Here is a 20,041-nt window from a genome sequence, read left to right as displayed (position 1 = left end):
AAAGATAGCAATTCGATGGGTCGTTCAGATAGTATGCTTTGTTAAAGCCAAACCCGAAAATGAATTCGACCGAATGCTCGATTGCGGTTTAGACGCGTGATAAATCTTGAAAGGATGGATCGCAACATTTTCTGCCCGCGTTCGATCTTCAACCGTGAAAACCTTCTACCGATCAATCTGTTCTATTTCGGAATGCGTCGGAAATAACTTTGTTCGCTTCGAAACTGTATAGGATCGATCGATCGATCCCATATATATATATATATATATATATATATATATATATATATATATACACATACAACATATATATATATACATATACAGATCGATCGATGGATCGATCGTTCGGTTGTCGATCGCGTTAGCTCTCCGGTGATTCCTCGCATCGAATGCGTCGTTAATCGTAACGACTGGACTGAATCGATAACGGGTTCGTTAGTAAGCTCTCCCATTTCGATTATAGGCTATCTAATGCCCCTTGTTAACGTTGTTAATCCGGTCATTCTGCATTCCAATCGTGGAATCGCCACGCATGGCGGTACCAACGAAGAGAACAAACATCCGTTCTTGTCTAACGGCGATCGTGAAATCAAGTCGTATTTGACCGGAGTTATACTATATGTACAATCGATCACTTTTCGATTTCGCGGTAACTCGACTCGGAGCGAGAAGCTTCGAGAGCGAAATATTTTCTAGTCGGATGAGCGCGTGCTCTTGAATGGTGCGCTTATGAATTTTAAACCGGAGTCCTTTTGAAATTGACACCAATCTCTTTCGGTGTCCTTGTCATTTATTTATTTCCATTTTTTTCTATTTCTTTCGTAGATCATCTTAAAAAATCCAAACGTTTTACGATCCCTTTCAATCTTCTCATTTTGATTTTCGATCGAATTAATATTTTATATTTAACGGATTCGAAAAATGGAACAAAGAAAATATACTATATGCATATATACCATCCCTTGGTTCTCCGCATCGAGAACAACTATGACAGATAATTTTACGCGCTTACAAGCGTTTCGACCACACCCTCGTTAGGTACTCTCGTTAGGTACAAAGGAAGGAACGTTATCGTATGTGTTCTTTGCTGGAACGCTGATCTTGCGAATGAAAAGGGTACGCGAGCAAAGAAACGTTATCTACGATAATATATCAAATCCGATCGACGTATCCATTCGGTTTTTATGGAAGAAGTAGATTTTCGTCGAGACAAGAATATTCCGTTCGTAAAATCGTATGAACTTACCGGAGTGAGCTCTGTGAGCGGGTGCGGCGGGGGCGGGAGGGAGACCGGCGATGCTGTAAAGGGTCTGTCCGCTGCCATATTTGTGAGTGGTGCAATGGCAAGGTGTGGTGGGGGTGGGAAGAGGTCCGATGACAACGCCGCCGGTGACGGCGACGCTACCGCCGACGACGGAGATCTCGTCGAGTTCGTGGCCACTGTCATAATGGCACAATCTGGTCGCACTGGTGCTAGAACCGGCGGAACCAACGACGTTAACTTCACCGACGATGCCATCCGAACGAGTGCTTCCTCCTCCGCCGATGCTTCTACCACCACCACCACCACCACCACCACCACCACCACCACTGGTTCGGCCCCTAAGCGACTGCACCAGTCGCTTGGCGCCCGAAGACATTCCACGTAGGTGATCCAGCTTTCCTTCGTTTCTCTTCTCTTCTTATTCCTCCAAACGAAACGGCCGGCCAAATAGGACGGCTCCGACGAGGACGCGAAGATCCTGTTTTTCGTCTCCAGAATGGCTGCCGGCCGATGCCTCCTCACCACCGCTGTCACCGGCCGTATCGTTTTGTCGCGTTTCTTCCGTTCATCCTTAGAACCAACCCTTCGATAGTCCTCTACCACTTTAGCCGAACAGATCACCGAAGAGATCTCTTCGGGAATGTGATTTTGAAAATACGATTCTTCCTCAAGGATGGCCAAAAGCGAAGGATCTCTCCTTCAACGATTCGAGAAGGGAAGCTCGACGGAAGAACGGATTCGAGCGATTGATCGACATCTCTTCCGCTCTCTCTCTCTCTCTCTCTCTCTCTCTCTCTCTCTTTCTCTCTTCCTATCTCTTTCTATCTCCCCTACCTCTCTCTCTCTCTCTCTCTCTCTCTCACCGACTTTGGATTTTTTTCGCAACACCCTCCAAGCCACTCTCCCTCCCTCTTCTTAGCAGTCGTGCAACGTGCAACAAGTGTCTCGCGCATCTACCGCTCCTTCGACGAAGCGCGCTAGATTTCGTGCTTGGACGACCTACGCGATCCTCTTCACGTCTATAAGAGAAAAAGAAAAGCGGATTAACGCAGAAACTCGAACGGAGTTTCAAACTTTTGTTTCGAAGACTTAAATCTTAAATACGAAAGAGTTTACGTAAATTGAATAGAAAAATAAAACGAATTATCTCTTTTCTCTCTTTCTCGTAGGTGCATACGAGATTCATAGAAATGGGAACATATCACAGGAATAGTATATTGGTCAATGGAAAATACGCAAGGAAGAATGTGCAAAGTGAGTCAAAAGCGTGAAAGATCGAAGTATCGAGTTTTCCCTCGGATCGAGAGCTTCGATTGTTACCGCGTATTTTCGTTTTCGTTTTCTCCTGCTGCTCCTTCGGCCGATTTCATACGATTAACGTATGGAATATGATCGTTAACAATCGTCTCGGCACCCTTGGTATTCAACGTTGATACTGACTTTCTATTCGCGACGAATAAACGATCAAAATTTCTCTTCGCGAAAACGTCTGACAAGCGTTCAAAAAATATCAAGACTTTGTAAAAGAATTTGTTTGCTTGCAGCTTTATGTCCACTTCGTGTCCACTTTATGTCCACTTTATGCCCATTTATCCGTCAAACATATCGGATGGCTGATGTCATTCGACTTATGCATAAAAATGTCAAAAGAATCAACGGAAGAGTCGCTTTTCTACGAAATTACGGACAACTTAACGTTCTCATCTCGACGATCTACAAGTCTGAGGATGCGACAAAGGACGGTAGAAAATTTATGACTCTCCCCTTCTCCTCATCCTCGTAAATGCAAGCTTGGCATTCTACGCGACAAAACCAAATAAGAGATATAATAATCGCGGGATACGTTGCGTCTTGTCGTCGAGAAACGTAGAGGCATAGTGGAAGAAAAAGATAACCATTTTTCAGAGAAGCATATTTCTCAAATCGCAGAAGACGAACGTGCATGCTTGGTCGGAAGGCAACGAAACGACCCGTTTTTATTATTACGATTCACATTTTTACTCCACTTCCATTTCTCGTAGCGCGCACGCCTTTTAAATTTTTTCTATCGTTACGATACTAGTTCGTGGTCGGTTTTGCAAAATTTCCAAAAAAATCTCAAACGTATTTCGAGCGTCAAAATCGAATTGGACTTCTTCGACGGTCTAAATAAATTGAAAGATTCGCGTTGAATATAATTATCCAAAGACAATACGTAAGAAAAATCTTTTTTCTAAGATCTTTTCTAAAGATTATGCTACCACCGAGAGAATATCCTGAGATGTAATATTAATTTCGGACACTTTCGGAAATTTCTCTATCGATCGATCGCGGTTATCGCGAGTAAACGCGAAGCCTGTTTATTCCGTTCTCGCGCGATACATTTATTAGAACACCTACCGACACGCTAATGGATCGTTTGAGTGTGGAACGTACACGAGTTTACACGCACTAAAGAGATTATCGACGCCCGGCATCTCTCGTCCCACCATGTCGTTCCATGCCACGCGTGGCGTTTTCCAACTTTCTACTTGAAATTATAAACAAATTGAATTTGTCCTCGAGGTTCTGCGAATCATTCGCCAAAAATGTCACTCCTCGTTAATATTTCTTTCTCGATTATTACGCATTTATTCGTTCCCCATTTATTACGCTCCGTTCGCCCTACACGAGGGCTTTGGACGCTGTATATTTTTTTTTCTCTCTTTTTTTTTTTTTTTTTTTTTTTTTTTTTTTTTTTTTTTTCATCATGGCTTATAGAGATCGACATCGAAATTTATTCAAAATAAATCGTACAGAGAGGGAGAGAGAGAAAGAGTGACCGATCGTTGACCATTTTAGTTCGCGCAAAGCCTCTTCGAGAGGATCACAGAATATGCGGATAACGTTGTAAGTGACTGTGCTACTTCAACCTAATTTTAACGGATTAACGCGCAAGTAAAGCTTCCAATACGATCGTAATGCGATCGCATTTCGGATCCAATGAATCGCGCCAAAGCTCTTTGACGTTCCTTTACGAATTCCTAAAGTATTTACCTGCATTTCAAAAATATCGAGAGGAAGAGAGAGAGAGAGAGAGAGAGAGAGAGAGAGAGAGAAAAATAAAAAAGAAGGACCCAATACTTCTCGCCTTTCAAATACATTTCCTCTAAGACCACTCGAGTTTCTTACATACTTTCTTTATTATCACGCAAAATGTTTCATATAAGATATTTGTAGGGTAGTTCAAATCGCTGGAAGGAGGATCTGAGGAGGAGGGATAAAGGTCGTCAAGGATAATCCAAAAATAGTAGGGAAAAGGTTAAAACGGAGGCGCCAGAAGGAGCAAGTCGACGACGAAGTTGTATTATTTAGGGCATTTAGCAGCGCTCGCGGACCTTTCCAGGATTGTCCGGAACTCGTCGGGAGTCGCCATGGCAACGAGGACGTCGTCCTTCTCTCTCTCTCTCTCTCTCTCTCTCTATCACACTTACAAACACACACATACGCGCTCTCTCTCTCTCTCTCTCTCTCTAACTCACTCCTTTCTACGCATAGAATCGACGCTTTCGCCGGCGCCTCGTTCGAAAGATACATCGAGAGAGATAACGCCTAAACTCGAAATTTCAAACAATATTGGCCAAATTCGCGCTACGTACACGCTTTCGATTTCTTCTCTAGGTCGATCGAAGAAAAATCGTCGCATTTTGAAAGGAAAAAATATTTTCCATATCTAAAGTTCTCATTAAGATATAATTCATATTAAGACAAAAAAAAAATCTATATTCTCGTTCGGTCGAATTAGCATTCTTTTACGGGATACAGTTCCATTATGCAAATGATTGCACTCTCTCGCGATTCCAAGATTCATAGTGCCGATAATAAATCAGAGAATTTAATCAGGATGAAGTCTCGACATCTTGCGGAATTTCTACTCGCTACCACATACATGGATACGTAAGTTAATGCCGAAATTGAATAAGGAGAAAGCTCTCGTCGTGAAAACACCTTGATCTTCCTGGAATTCCGCGCTTGCACGCTCTTATCGTCTTTTCTCCTTGGAATTCTTCAAGAACCATCTTACTACCGAGCTTTATCCTTTCAGGTAATTTTATTTTTCAGGGAACGCTTTATCGCCTAATACCGTTATACTTTTTACCCTACAAAATGTCCTACAGATAAAACGGATTATTCGATATTTATCATTTTTCTTTCTTTTTTCTTTCTTTTCTTTTTTTTTTTTTTTTTTTTTTTTCTTATCACATTTGTTAATGTTTACTTTGCCGATTAAAAAATATTATTTGTAGGCCTTAATAGTTAAAACGTTGGATATGAAAAATTCTTACGGAAGAGACATTTAAAAGGATATGACGTAGTACAAAGAGATGGAAAATGTTGCGGCATTACTTTAATCATAAAAGTGATTAAAGTTTTCCATCGCTCGCGCTTAACTCGTAGGTGCGTGAGATCGTTGCTATTTTGGCGCTTGCGACTTCTAAACGAATTATATGACCTAACTTGAAAAAGGCTACGGATAAGATGATTAGGAAAAGAATATAACAAAAAAAAAAAAAAAAAGCACGATCGAAGTTAATGGAACTAGGTATGCATTTACTTAAGTACGTAGATGTCTGTAAAGTTGAAAAAAAAGTTGTCAAATAAAATCTAAATCTTTTTTTCTTTTCTTCGATCACTCGATACTTTCCTCTTCTATTCTTTCCGAAAATACGATATTTCTAAACATTCATGCAAATCGAAATAAGAATTCATAGAAGAAAGTTCTGTACGAAGTCGAGTATCTTTGAAATTCAATGTTTTTCCTACGTTCCGTTGTTACTAAGTTTAGTGTTTCTAGCGTAAGTATACCGAGGAAGAAACGTGGATTACGATAAATATAGGTAGCTGAAATACGATATACGGAAAGACGGTTGTCGCGTGCTTTCAAACCTGCAACGATTTAAGAACTTTTGACATCGTATGTAAAATGTACAATAAGAAAAAAAAAAAAAAAGAAAAGAGAGGAAAAGAAAATTCATAGCTACCAAGAGGATTTTCTTAAAAGAAATGAGTATGCAACGATTCGAACGACCGTAATGATCACGAAGTCGGAATTAAACCGTTTGGTAACAACGATCATTAAATTGGTAAGGACGAATGCTCGAGTCGACTTAATGCAGTACGTCGATTTTCCGATTTTCAATTATGAAGATTGACTCTTGAAAATGAACTCATTAAATCACGTATACCTAGATATTACGTATGTAATAATATATACATATAATGATACCGTAATAATGAAATAAAACGCAATGATGTAGAAATTGCGATGTTATTGCTATTTGATGGAGAAAAAAAGAAGAAAAGAAAACAAAAGGATAGGAAAAAGCATCGTTGCGCAACGATGTTATGTACGCGGAGGACGCGACATCGGGGTGCGAAGGGTCAATTGCTAGACGCTTAAGCACCGGAAGTCACGCGAGTCGCCCGAGTACGTTCAACGTCAGCCAACGTTCGTGCCAATGACCCAGTGAAGCCACTAAGGTCGCATCCCAATCCCCCTACTTTCCGCTTTCCCTCTATACCCTTTTCGAATGAATATATATATATATATATATATATATATATATATATATATTTATATATTTATATATATAACTTTTTTACGAGTGGATGATGTCGACGATAAAAATGATTTTAAAAGGCTGAGAATAAATTAAGATTGCTTGTTTCAAAGGAGACAAAAAAGCGATCGTTTGAAAAGAAAAAAGATCGAAGAAAGACAAAACTTTGTTGTTTTTTTTTTTTTTCTTTTGAACGAAGGGAGAAAAACGTCGATTAAATCGACCGGCTTAATAAATGCACAGAAATTAAAAGATGAATATAAAGAAAGGAAAAGAGAGAGGGAGAGACGTGTCGAAATCCTTAATAAAGAAGATGTTAAGAGATAAAGGAGTCATCATGGACCGCTTCAACACTCGACAATTCCGAGGAATATTTAGTTTGCAAATTGGATCGAATAATCGGGGTCGGAACTTCAGTGTGACACCGAACGAGAGTCGCGCCTTACCCCTTTCTTACTTTCATCCCTGTCTCTTTCTCTTTCATCTTGCATAGCAATATCTCTTTTACGGAGATTGTCAATAGGAAATTTCACAGCTAAAATCTGTCAATATCTATTCGTATGAAGACATCCAACGAAATGGAGTATAAGGTGGGTCAAGAATCTGCCCGCACAGATTTCGGCCTATAAAATTTTATAAATTCAATTTATAGCGTTATATACCTACTGTGATTTTTCATGGCGTTGAGTTGGTACCGCAGCTAAAAGACGATATAGGAAAAAGAAAAATATATGATTGTACTACTTTTAATTAAACCTTTCATCGCCGAGTTAATAATAACTATGAGTTTTTCTTTGAGCTACCGAAGAAAGTCAAATTATTTTCTTCTCTGTTGCCTTCCTCTTTCTCTCTCTCTCTCTCTCTCTCTCTCTCTCTCTTTCGCGCACATATACACAGACAAAGTTCAATGATAATTTTTGTCTTTGTTTTTAGGCTTCGACGAAGGATCTTAACGTTTGCCGATCAAGTGTGATCTTTAGTTTCGCTTCATTAGGGTTACCTAAACGACGCAAAGATGAATAGTCTTTTCCCCTTTCGGTTTATACACCAAAGAACGAAAATCCTTCCTTTCCCGTCCTTCTCAAAGCTCGCTTCTATTAGACGCAACCCTAGAGAGCACTCATCCACTTAATCAAACCCCGTCTAGCACTCCTTAATTATTCCTTTCAGCTATCTACGAAAATAGAAAAGACTATCGCATTTCACGGCTAATCGGTTAAATTGCTTAACGGAAGAGATTTTTAATTTCCCTCGCTGCCCGCTTCTCCTTCCTACCTCCTTCCCCCCCCCCCATCTCGCTTTCCCAAAGAAAAGAAAAAGAAAATAGAAATTCCCGACGACCAACTTTCTTTTCGAATCTTGCGGCATCGTTTCTTAAATGATTGCAATTCTTTCCGCGTAAAACTTTTTCTCTTTTAATTCACGCTAAATTAAAATCTTTACGCTTGATCGGCTAAGAAGAAACTATAATACTCGCAAGTCGATGAAGAAATAATTTTTCCGACTCGATAAAAATATAAAATAAAAATCGAGACGAACGGCGATATATCGGTTGGCAAATGTTAAACGATATTTAATACTTTGCACGATCTGATAACGGGTAACATATTCGAACATCCTATTCGGTAAAAGAGAGCGATTCTTATCGCTCCCTTCCAAATTCGTTTCCCTTTCTTTTATACGAATGACTTTTTAACTTAACCAAATCGAATTTAAAATAGGATTAATGTTAATAAGTTTATATTTGATATCTTATTCGATTAAATTTTTTTATCGTTTATTATCGTAATACTCGTTTTACATATATCGATATCTATATGGTTTCTCGTAAAAAAAAAAAAAAAGAAAAAATACAAAAAAGTATGCTCGGTTAGACCATGGGAAATGTCATCGTGATACTCGTCTTGTTTTTCTTTTTCCTTTCTTCTTTTTTTTTTAAGTTTCTTTTTTATTCGTATTCGCTATAAATATATCATGAATGTACTCAAATCTATTTATATTCTTTAGTGAATTTATTAACGCGAGAGCGTTTAAAGAGCTCGCGCCAAAGATGCTTCAGTACGGAAGGACGTCTTCAATGATGTTGAGTGTGATCGTTTTAATGCGACCGACTTTCGACATCCCGAATGCATTTAATCGGATTTCCGGACCCAAGCGGCTTCTCTCTCTCTCTCTCTCTTTCTCTTTCTCCCCTTCTCATTCTCTGTCTCTCTCTCTCTCTTTCTCTCTCTCTCTCTCTCTCTTTCACCATCTAGCCGTTCTTTTCCGTGGTATATTAATTTACATGGTGCATCACTTTTTCTTTCTTACGAATAATTAATAGGTATCGTCGAAGCATGGATTTTATTTATAGGATTGATTCGTAAATATGTATATCGTTATCGAAAAGATAGGAATATAAAATATGTGTAGAGGGGATGAATAACTCGAGTGGCATCTAACGGATGGATAGGACGTAACGAGCGCTTTGAAGTGTGGCACACACGTGCTCGTTTATGCACGTATTACATAGATACTAAGATAGATTGGTATGTGTGAAGGTTCTATTGGCGCGCTATATACGTACCTACGCTCCTTTCGAAACGCGTCAACGAGTCGACGACACGGGTGCCTGAAAAATCGGCGCCCGATTCTCGAAACGCGATACGCTCGGTTACTTTAACAAAAGACATCGCGCACTTTATTATATAGCCGTTTTTAAAGGATCATGAAAGAGATGAAAGACTGCAATTGACGGTGGTTCCATGCGTCCCTATGTTGCTCAAAGAGAAAACTCGAATGTTAGTTCTTCTTTTTTCTTTATACGTCGATCGTAGGCACGCGTTCGAGCGTCGAGAAACGATAAGACATCGATCGTTCCTCTTAAGCTATTCAAGCTTAATCGCGATGACACGTATAGTTCCCTTCGTATCTTGTTTCTTCCACTGGAAGAGGCTGATTACTAGCAAAAAGGATCTTTGAAGTACGCGCGCAACTATAATTCAAATTTACATTTTCTCTCTCTCTCTCTCTCTCTCTCTCTCTCTCTCTCCCACTTGGTTCATCGATCGGACGTGGTAAATATTTTGTAGCTCGGGGCACGCAAGCTCGGATGTCTTCTTCGTAAGTAACTCGGGAACGCCTCCTTAAAGAGGGCCGAACTTTCCACTCCTTCACGTGAAAAGCCTAGCGAGTACTTTACCGACAGGTTAGAGAAAAAGAGAGGGAGAAAATCGACAAAGTCGCTAGTTGGTTTGAAAAAGAATAAAAGAAAAAGTTTTTGCGCGTAGCGCGCTTCCTTTTCGCGTTTTGACCTGAAAAGAAAAAAAAAAAGAAAAGAAAAAAAAAAGAAAGTATCGTAAACGTAGATAGATGTACCAAGCATCACCGATCGCCGTGTCAACCCTCAGCCCAGCCGTTAATCTCGATTCCCTTATCTTTCGATAGGGGGTTGCTTGGCTCGTGGTATTCGACACGTGTCCGAGCTCCACGTCCTCTTCTTTCGTTCGTTCGTTCGTTCGTTCGTTCATTCGCTCGCTCGCTCGTTTACTTCTTCCGAACATTTATTCGAGCAGGAAAATCCATGAATTGATTGTCGTATATATCTAACAAGTTTTCGTCGCATCGACGGGATATGTACGACGTATGAGTTTATCGCGCACCATCTCGCGCGCGGCGTTACTCTTCCTTTCGACACTTCACCTAGTCGACACGTAAGCTCCTCGCACCACGTCTTTGTTCCGGATCACATTTTCGCAGAATACACTTTGACGCACTAGCCAGCCCTCTCTCTCTCTCTCTCTCTCTCTCTCTCTCTCTCTACTCCTCTCTCCCTCTCTCTCTCTCCTTCTCTCTCTCTCTCTCTCTCTCGCCCTTCTCTCTCTTTTTCTTTTTCCTTTATATTGCTCCTATAGAAAATCCTTTTGCAATAGTAAAAATGCGTATCATAAATGGAGCGTGATCGGTACGATTGATGACACGTTAAACGATACGCGCAAATACGAGCAAGGAACGTGCACGCACTGCACGCACGCACGACCGAAGGGATAAAAGAGAGAGAGAGAGAGAAAGAGAGAGAGAGAGAGAGAGAAAGAGAGAAAAAGAAAAAGAGGAACACAGAGTAAGAGTGAACAAGAGAGGAAGAGGAAGAGAAATGAAAGCAACCGAGCGAACGAGCGAGCGGTGAGCTGTTTGACGTGAGAGATTGGAAGGAGTGAGAAAGACAGAAAAAGTAAATGAGAGAAAGAAGACGGACAGATAGACGGAAAGACAGATAGATGGACAGATAGATAGATAGATAGATAGATAGATAGATAGATAGATAGATAGATAGATAGATAGATAGATAGATAGATAGATAGATAGATAGATAGACAGACAGACAGACAGACAGACAGAGAAAAAAGAGAGAAAATTCGACGGTTTCTCCTCCTTCGTTGCCCGGGGAGCGGCTATGGCGGCGGCCTGGCTCTCACTGCTGTTCTCGCGTCGTCCTTCGACGTGGGGGGCGGTTGCGGGTGGGCTGCGGGGCTGCTAATCTCGCAGCATCCCAGAGCGCAGGAGCAATCCGCACGAAACAGCCGCTTGACGACGAGAGGGAGCGCGCGTGGCGCGCAGAGCGAGCCCGAGGGTAGATCGCGCTCGTCGAACTACCGCGTTCGTTATAAACGACGAGAAGAGAGCAAAAGCTGCGTCAAGGTGCACTATCTCGAAAACGGACGCAATCCTCGTAAAAACATTGCATCCATTGTAATAGCGAAAAATAGGATCGACTATCCGAATCTTCTTTCAGGTTCCTTCATTTCTCTTCAAAACATTTAACGATATTACTTATTGCTTGTAGATGTTTTTTTTCTTTTTTTATTTTTTTACGCGACCACCGTGAAATAATGCTCGCTTTTGTCGCTGCATCATCATTGTCAAACATTGAGTTTAATGAGAGTAATGGCGCGTGATATCAATGGAACCGGACGAACAAACAAGATGAAAAAGAAGGTAACGTTTGGCCGAGCTAATAGAAGAGATAATTATTATCCAATTATTCCGCAAAGTACGATATTTCGTTTTACCGACGATTCGTTTACACTCCAGCTGGTTCTCTTTGACGAAAATTGTTAAGCACTTAGGTACATACGAAATTAAAAGTCGTAACGTGGTTAATGCGCTCCCGCGCATGTGCTAGAAATATCAAACGCGAAAGATCGGCGCAAAAAATTGTTCTAAACGTTTTTTAAATCTTTTTAACGACATATACCTATCCAAGAGCATAGATAAACGTGCTAACGTACCAACTGTCGTAGTTGCAAACCTTTTAATGAACGTTAAAGTCGAAAAATGCGAAAACATCTCGCGAACGGAGAAATCGTTGAGATGATGCACGGACGATGCATAGCTAATCGAGGGATCCTTGTATCGGTCGTACGGCCTTATAAAATATTCATGAGATAACTTCTATCGAGGGAATCGTGGGAATAGAAGCTGACTCGAGTATGAAAGTGTCGTTAGAAATGTTCTCCTCTGTATATTCCCTTGCCGCGGGGTCGATGCCATCGGATTCGTCCGTAACGATCGTTACTTTTCGTTCGTCGAACTGCGAGATGCGAAGCAACGTCCTACGATCGCGAAACGTTTACTAATGCACCTATTTATACCTTCATTTTCTCTTTATAAACTATCCTAACGAATTCCAAATACATACGTTTCATCCGACAGATTTCAAACGACGCATCGAACGCTTTTCCTTTTCTTATGATTACGATTTATATTGGTATTTTACGATTTACAATACTTTTCCATTTACGCCATATGGTCTCGAAAAAGATATCAATAAAAATATATCTTCTTGATCTTTATATACTATAGTTAATATGCCAAACTCATTATTTCGATTTCGAACCAATGCCCAATGCGTCTATAGGATATACCTACTTACTATCGTAAAATATGCTCAAATTGCGATTCTCTTTTCTTTTTAATTCGAACTTGTCGTAATCCGTCAGTTTATCGCAAATACGTGCTTGAAATTATTTCTTGCTTGGCAACGAAAGTAGATATTATCTGTTTTCCATAGCCACGCGCGCAACACTGTCTTCTTTGTATAGACGCGTTTAAAAGCTCTCTCTCTCTCTCTCTCTCTCTCTCTCTCTCAAGGCTATCCATCAGGAGGCGTTAGGAGTAGTTAGGAGAAACTTTTACCGTGACCATCGCATCGATAATCCTTGGCGACTACCCGCCCATCGAGAGAGACCCATCCCTCGTTTCTGTCGTTTCAAAGTAACGCTTCCCTTCTTACATTGATCGTTGGTATCTATCTTGAGTCAGCTATATACCATTCAAATAAGTACATAAGTATATATGTGTGTATATATATATATATATATATATACTCCTTATATTTCCAACTCTTTTCAGATAACGATTTAGACGATGATTAATCAAGGTTTCGGTGGTACCTCGTGTCACGCTTTATCGCTTTACGATCTTCAAAGCAAATAGTCGGAATTTCTGAGACAAGACTTCCTGTATACAGTTCAACGAACTTGAATCAATCGATCTAACATAGATTTTGTTGGACGAAAGTCGTGAGTAATAGACCATAATAGTCCTGTCGCGACAGATTTAAAAGGAAAGAAACAAATGGAAGGAAAAGGGAGAACGGCCAAAACGTTAGAAATATTTTTAATCGTGGAACTATATTAAAGGAGCATAATAAATAACGAATTGCAAAGATTCTATCTCTATTTACTCTAGCTTACCATCTCTGTTATATGGACGATTCTCGTAATAGCTTCATTGAAATACCATCCGGCGTATTCTACGACGATACCGTACTCCGATTCTCGGTATCCAATACAACCAATATCGTTATTCTTCACTATTCTTTCGGCTTAACTTTTTGTCTCTTTCTCTCTCTCTCTCTCTCCCCCTCTGTGTGTCTGAGATATAGAAACCAATTATTACGATAAAAGATAAACAGAAATACGTTTCTTTCCCCCGGGAATAATGATACTATATAATATTAAAAAATGTCAAAACTCGTAGCCTGAAAAGTTAGCTCTTCAATATTTTCCTCTCGAATTCTCAATTTCCTTATTTCCATATCAAAGTGTGCGTCTCGATAAAATAAAGGAGAACGTAAAATATATAAATATATATATATATATATATATATATATATATATATATATATATATTACGCAATGTTAGAGAACCAATACCAACGTAGAAAAAAAATATTCAATTTCGTTGTTTAATACCGATACCTCGCAAATTCTTTAGCTTTTCATCGAATTAATTTAATTAATCGAATCCATCGTATATAATTGTCTATCTTGACAATAAAACTCTTATTAGCTATTATAGCTTGCCTCGGAAGAAATTCGATGATCGTTTATAAAATATAACTCATATGATAAACATTATTCTCATTATCTAATCGCAATTTATCTATGCACTATCTTTTTTCTAATCTTTTTTCGTTACTTTTCCATTTCCCGTAATCGTTGATTTTCACCATAGTGTTTTCAAAGTTGTTCAAGGCACGGCGCACTCGTAATTATTTTCACGATGTTCCAGTAATTGGAATTACGGAATAGCCTTTTTTCTCACGGTGCTTCACATTCTCTCTCTCTCTCTCTCTCTTTCCCTTTCTCGTTTGTTTCTCTTGATGGACACAACTGATCCAGGTGGATTTTGTAGAAAGGGATGACGCAATTTTCAACCAATTTTCCTTTTGAGAAAAAGAAAAGCTGGTCTCTGGACGCGTCACCTTTTATTGCTCGACTGAAGGAGAGCTATATTAGTGGAATGCTTTTGTTATTCCGTTGTGTCTATTACTTCGATAAAAGAAAAAGAATCGGAAGAAAAGAAAAAGCTCTCTTTAACTCGAACCAATTAAAATGTACATTCATTTCTTTCGCGATATATAAATAGAAAAATAATTGAAAAATCGAAGAACGTAATGCGAAAGCAAAAGAAAAGGTAGGTCGAAAAGAAATAGGAAACCTTACATATTCTTACTTTGTCAAAGGTACGCAACGAGATTCAGCGTTGAAATATGCACGCATTCTGAGGTTACATACATGGAAATACGTCTACACACACACACACACACACACACACACACACACACACACACACACACACACATATATATCAGCAACTCCGATTGTAAGATAGTAAAACTCAGTAGGTTATAATAAAAGTGCTTTTCTGCTTCCACGAATGCTTTCAAATTTTTCATACCAATGAATAAGAAAATAACCTATCGGAAAACTAATGACAGAGTCTTTTTAAAATAACTCTAGAGATTCGAATCGTAGAAAAAGGATTAAAATATGCGTCCATGAAAGAGAGAGAACGTGCCTTTGGAATTATGTTTACTAAGGTTTTAAATTAGAAAAGAATAGAAGGTTCGTAACGCCGTTTGTTTTCCGAGAAAAGAAGGAAAAAAGAAGGACGATCCGTTTATACTGAAAACAGTAGAAAAATGGAGTAAAAAGTTTCCGAGTTTTCGCGACGCCTTCATCAATGAAAATAAATATACCTTTTCCTATTTGTTCAAACGCATCCTTCGTATTCTCCTACGTCGAATCGTATCACCGTTGTTGTATTAAATTTAACGTTTCTTCATAATGTTCCTTTTCTTGTAACGATCCTAAGGATTCGATAGAAGGAATAAACGAACGGTTGCTTCTCTTAACAAGAGTATCAATTCCGAGATCTTTCTGATATCTTCCTCCTATCCCTTCTACAAATGAATGAAAGATAAGAGATTCCACGGATAAAAGTTTTACGGTTCGTGTCTAGATCAACGTCCTTCCGACAAACCAATTACCGTTCATCGTTACCAACGAAACGATCTGAGATCGAAGAGCTCACGATGTCACGAGCTTATAAAACGAAATATAGCTAACTCTTCTATATTCCAATTATTTTTAAGCGTTTATCGTTGATCGAGTTGCAATACTTATTTACTTTATTTCGATCAACGATAATACGATTTTTTCGCGAGAAAAAAATAATATTTTTCAAACAAAGATATCGACCAAGTAATTATTTCTAGTACAACGATTCGATTCAATTTTTATTGCAACGTCGAATGAAATTATACGATATTCTGTATTTTCGAAGCGTTTCTTTATCCGAAAAGGTAATCTCTCTTGTTCATTGAAAAGAATCACGGTGCCACCAACGTAACAAAGATAAAGTTTCTTTTAATTCGGTTAAGTAGAGCGTAATTCTTAGCGAGAACATTGTCAAAGAGATTTTCTTCTACGTAAGCGACACTTTTATTACAAGCTAACAATTTATACAATCGTTTTATACGGATCAATGCCAATAACGATAATGAGATCGCTTTATCATATCGAACAAATTATTCGTTGTATTTGTAACGTAAGGGAAAACAAAGTACATAGGGTTATATTTTTTGTACGATATGCGTATACGATATTTTTCGTATTAACATCGATATTACGAGTATATATGTACGCTCGTTCAGAATTTTGCAGGTGATATACGCGAAAGTAATGTCGCACCGGTCGGACCGTATGGTGTATCATCGAGATCATACGTTACGCGGAGAACGACGAGAGACAGAAACGATTTGAATTACAAATTTGCTCTCGATAACCCAATGAATGTTGCTCGTTCGAGGGTTCGATTAACCTAAAAGTTTCAAAGTATTGCGAGCACGCGAGTTTTATATATAAGCACGATAATTACGATGAGAAACGAGAGAGGAAAAAAGAAAGACAAAAAGATCATTATTGATTAATAGGGAAGATCGGCAATCTCTCTCGGAGAAATCCTCCGCTTATAAAATCTTACGTAATCATAAAGAAATACAAATATTTCTATAAGGGAAAAGTAAAATAATAGAGGCACGTGTACGGAACACTTTTACGCTACATTTCTTGCGCGCTACATGATTTACGCGTTGATACGTTTACGTAGTCAAATTAGCGCTAACCTTGTATCTTTTAAACGACCTGCATAGCGCATTCAACTGTCCCAAACAGACGCGAATCTCCGTCTTTTTCACGATAACGATAAAGTCAATCCATTTCATCAACTTTATAACGCGTGTTGTAATCATCAAGTAATTCGTTTCATTTAACAAATTAACTTTAGATCTAAATCTTTCGTGCGAACATATCGACGAAAGAGAAGTCTCGTCGAGAGTTTTCCCAATGGCTCAAACTCGAAATATAACTCTCTTCGTTACGTAGAAATGTTTGGAAAATTCCCACTGAAGTGGGAAGGACTAAAATTCCAACGAAAGGATAATTCGTGTCTCGGTGGCGTTCGATAGTGAGCTCGCTAAAGAGAGAAAGAGAGAGAGAGAGAGAGAGAGAGAGAATTAATTCCTAAGTTAATGCTTGGCCTGAACGCAAATGGTCGGGAATACGAGCGGCGAGATCAGCGCGGTATGCGACAGTGCGGTTTCGTTCGACAAAATCTAAATAGCTTTTGCAGCCTATAGATATCCCTTGTGGTTCGACCGTGTGTATAAATATATATATACATATATATATATATATATCTACTACCACCTGTAATTTCCTATTACTCTAGGATAGAATTATTTTTCCAATGTTAACGGAAGCGTGTTAATACGAGTTGAATCTTTTCGAGAAGAATATAAAAACTTCGACGATAACGTTACTTTACTGGACAAAATCACGTCTGGATCTTCGTTTAATCTCCTATAATTTCTACTTCGTATAGCACGCAGTAAATTTATTAGCGTGACTCCGATGATTCGATTCGATACTCTTTTAGTCAAAGACCGAACAGACGGTAGTTATTGGATCTTGGTCTATACGCTCTAACCATCTTTACCGTTGATATTCGTATTCGACTTGAAATAGTTAAATGATGCTCGACGAAAGGGACTAAGGTAACGAGGGTAACGCACTACGAAAAGGAAGAGATAGTTCGTCGAGAGTAACGAGGCGTAGTTTAAAAAGCTCATAGCTAGCGGCGAAAGGAATAATTAAAGGGCCATGAGCTCGCGCGCGCGCGCGCGCGCGAAAAAGATATATAGAAAGAAAGAGGGAACTTATAGAATAAAAAAAAAAGAAAAAAGAAAGAGAGAGAGAGAGAGAGAGAAGAGTTTCAGTGAGCACCGACAAAGATTAATACCACTTTAGTACTTTCGTTGGACGATTTCCGTTACTTAAAAACGAACGAACCGAAAGTACCCAACAGCTTCGGCTTCGCGTACCTTTTGTCGATAAATACCTAAGCAAACTTCATTAAAACGTCCGGCTGCTGCCTCTGTTCCCGAATTACAAAAGGAAAATTAGGGAGAACCAACGAAGACTTCGTCTTTCGATCGATCGACCGATCGATCGATCGGTCGATCGGTCGATCGGTCGATCGATCGATCTTCATTTGTTTTTCCCTTCATATATATTTTGCATGTCTGTACGCGTTTACCGAGAAAATTTTGTCCAAAGTGAATAATCCTCAATTGATTTCCACTTTGTGCGATTAATAATGTAAAAACGAACGAACATAGGGCCGAGAGCGAACGCCGGATAATAAAATGTCGAACGAGTAACGATTTACAAATGATTAGCATACGAATAATATAGGGAAATTGGTAGAGCTTTAATAACGGTAACGAGAACGAGCGAGCCATTCTAAAATATCGCGAAACGCTAAGAGTAATATCGAGGATAAATGGACCGCGAGACGGAGCAATGATTTCGGCGCGTTTTTTAATATCGCAATTAGTTGCGAAGGATTTGACAGTATCCCAAATAGACAAATATCCGAAGGCATAGGTCCTCCCTTATTAGTTTTTAATCGAAACTATTAGGTACGAACTTTTGCGTTTGCGAGTTAAAGTTCGAGAAAAGAAATAACCGACTTGAGAAGGGTAAGAATGAAAATAGCAAGGGTAGTGAATGGAGAGAGAATCGAAGGCCGCAGCTTCCATTCTGGATGTGGCCTTCGAGAACCCCAACCTCCATGAAAATCAATGTTAGCCACTGTGGTCTCGCGCTACTAGCCGTTCCGATAACGTCTTCCTTTCTCGCTCGTTCTCGCTCCGTTCCCACTCTCCTCCGATCGCTCTTCTGAGTCTTTCTCTCTCTCGCACTCCCTCACCCCCTCGTTCCCTGACAGTCTTAGGATCCTCCTAAAAATACATCTAACTCGTGTACGCCTCTAAATGTATATATGCGCCTGGCAACCTTTAGCGTCGCGTCGCTCTCGTTGGTATGTAAGAACGACGTTCGAAAATCTATTATTAGCTTGAATGCGGCCACGATAAAGCCAGCTTTCAATTTTCAAAATGTCATAAGTGAGAAGTAACCAAGTAAGTGTACCTCCGAAGAGCTTAGAACGAAAAAAAAACGAACCGTACCGTGAGAACCGGCATGGCGTACAAACAAACCACCTGCTTGACTCCTCTGCCAAGCCGAGCCAAGCCGAGTAAAACCGAAGCATGTGGTGGATGCCGAACACACCACTTTGTCCTTCCTATGAAAAATATTGTGCCTTCATATTTTTTCCACCTACGATAACGATATTTGACGGCGACGTCCTACAAACGATGCATATAATGCGCTTAACGACCCCTTAAGCTGTTCGCTTTTTGCCTCCACGATAACGCGGCTAGATACATTTTTTTTCTCTAACCATTTTGTCGAAGACCACCACGCACCTACCTTCTTTATGCTTGTAAAATTATGCCACGGAACGTTCTTCTTTTTATTTCTTTTTTCTTAACTATATACACGTATATATTTTTTTTCTCGCCTGAAATTGCGGCATCGAAAATTGACGTCAGAATTCATTTTTCATAACGAGAAATCCCTCCCGCTTAAACTCTACATCCCTTTCGATCTATTTTGCTTTGTCTCTACTAATTGAAATGATGTATATATATATATATATATATATATCGTACATAAATATGATAGATATTTGATAATAGATTGGTATAATTTAATATTGGGTCTCTTCATTCCGAGCGAGAACGATAACTCGCAATTAGCGGCCCGTTCAGTGGATTAAAATAAATATTCCATTTAATGAGCGAAACTCGACGTTACGTACTTCATAGATCGCAATGATGAAATTTGTGATGCACGTATCAACATATGCATTCCTCAAAATTGCTTCATCTAGTACACCAATAGTTCATTCTTTTTATTTTTCAACGTCTCGTTCTATAACGCTTAATGCTACGGCTTTCGGC

The 20,041-nt window shown here is 39.3% G+C and overlaps 1 protein-coding gene across 12 annotated transcripts in view; it reads right to left on the bottom strand.

Moving 5' to 3' along the window:
* Positions 1-11,580, bottom strand: part of LOC124951036 (cGMP-gated cation channel alpha-1) — a 54,002-nt gene extending 42,422 nt beyond the window's left edge. For 3 of the 12 annotated variants that reach the window (XM_047498747.1, XM_047498748.1, XM_047498749.1), the window contains exons 1-2: positions 10,204-11,579; positions 1,250-2,286 (exon numbers count right to left, since the gene is read on the bottom strand). In XM_047498747.1, the coding sequence (XP_047354703.1) occupies positions 1,250-1,643 (394 nt within the window). In that variant the 5' untranslated portion in view covers positions 1,644-2,286; positions 10,204-11,579. Of the gene's footprint in view, positions 1-1,249; positions 2,287-4,623; positions 6,780-9,412; positions 9,788-10,203 lie in introns of those variants that run through there. The other 9 variants (XM_047498743.1, XM_047498742.1, XM_047498738.1 and 6 more) reach the window with 7 other exon arrangements.
* Between the last annotated feature and the right edge of the window lie 8,461 nt (positions 11,581-20,041).

This window comes from Vespa velutina, chromosome 8, assembly GCF_912470025.1.
Source record: "Vespa velutina chromosome 8, iVesVel2.1, whole genome shotgun sequence".
NCBI lineage: Eukaryota > Metazoa > Arthropoda > Insecta > Hymenoptera > Vespidae > Vespa > Vespa velutina.
This window is presented reverse-complemented; position numbering and strand designations above follow the sequence as displayed.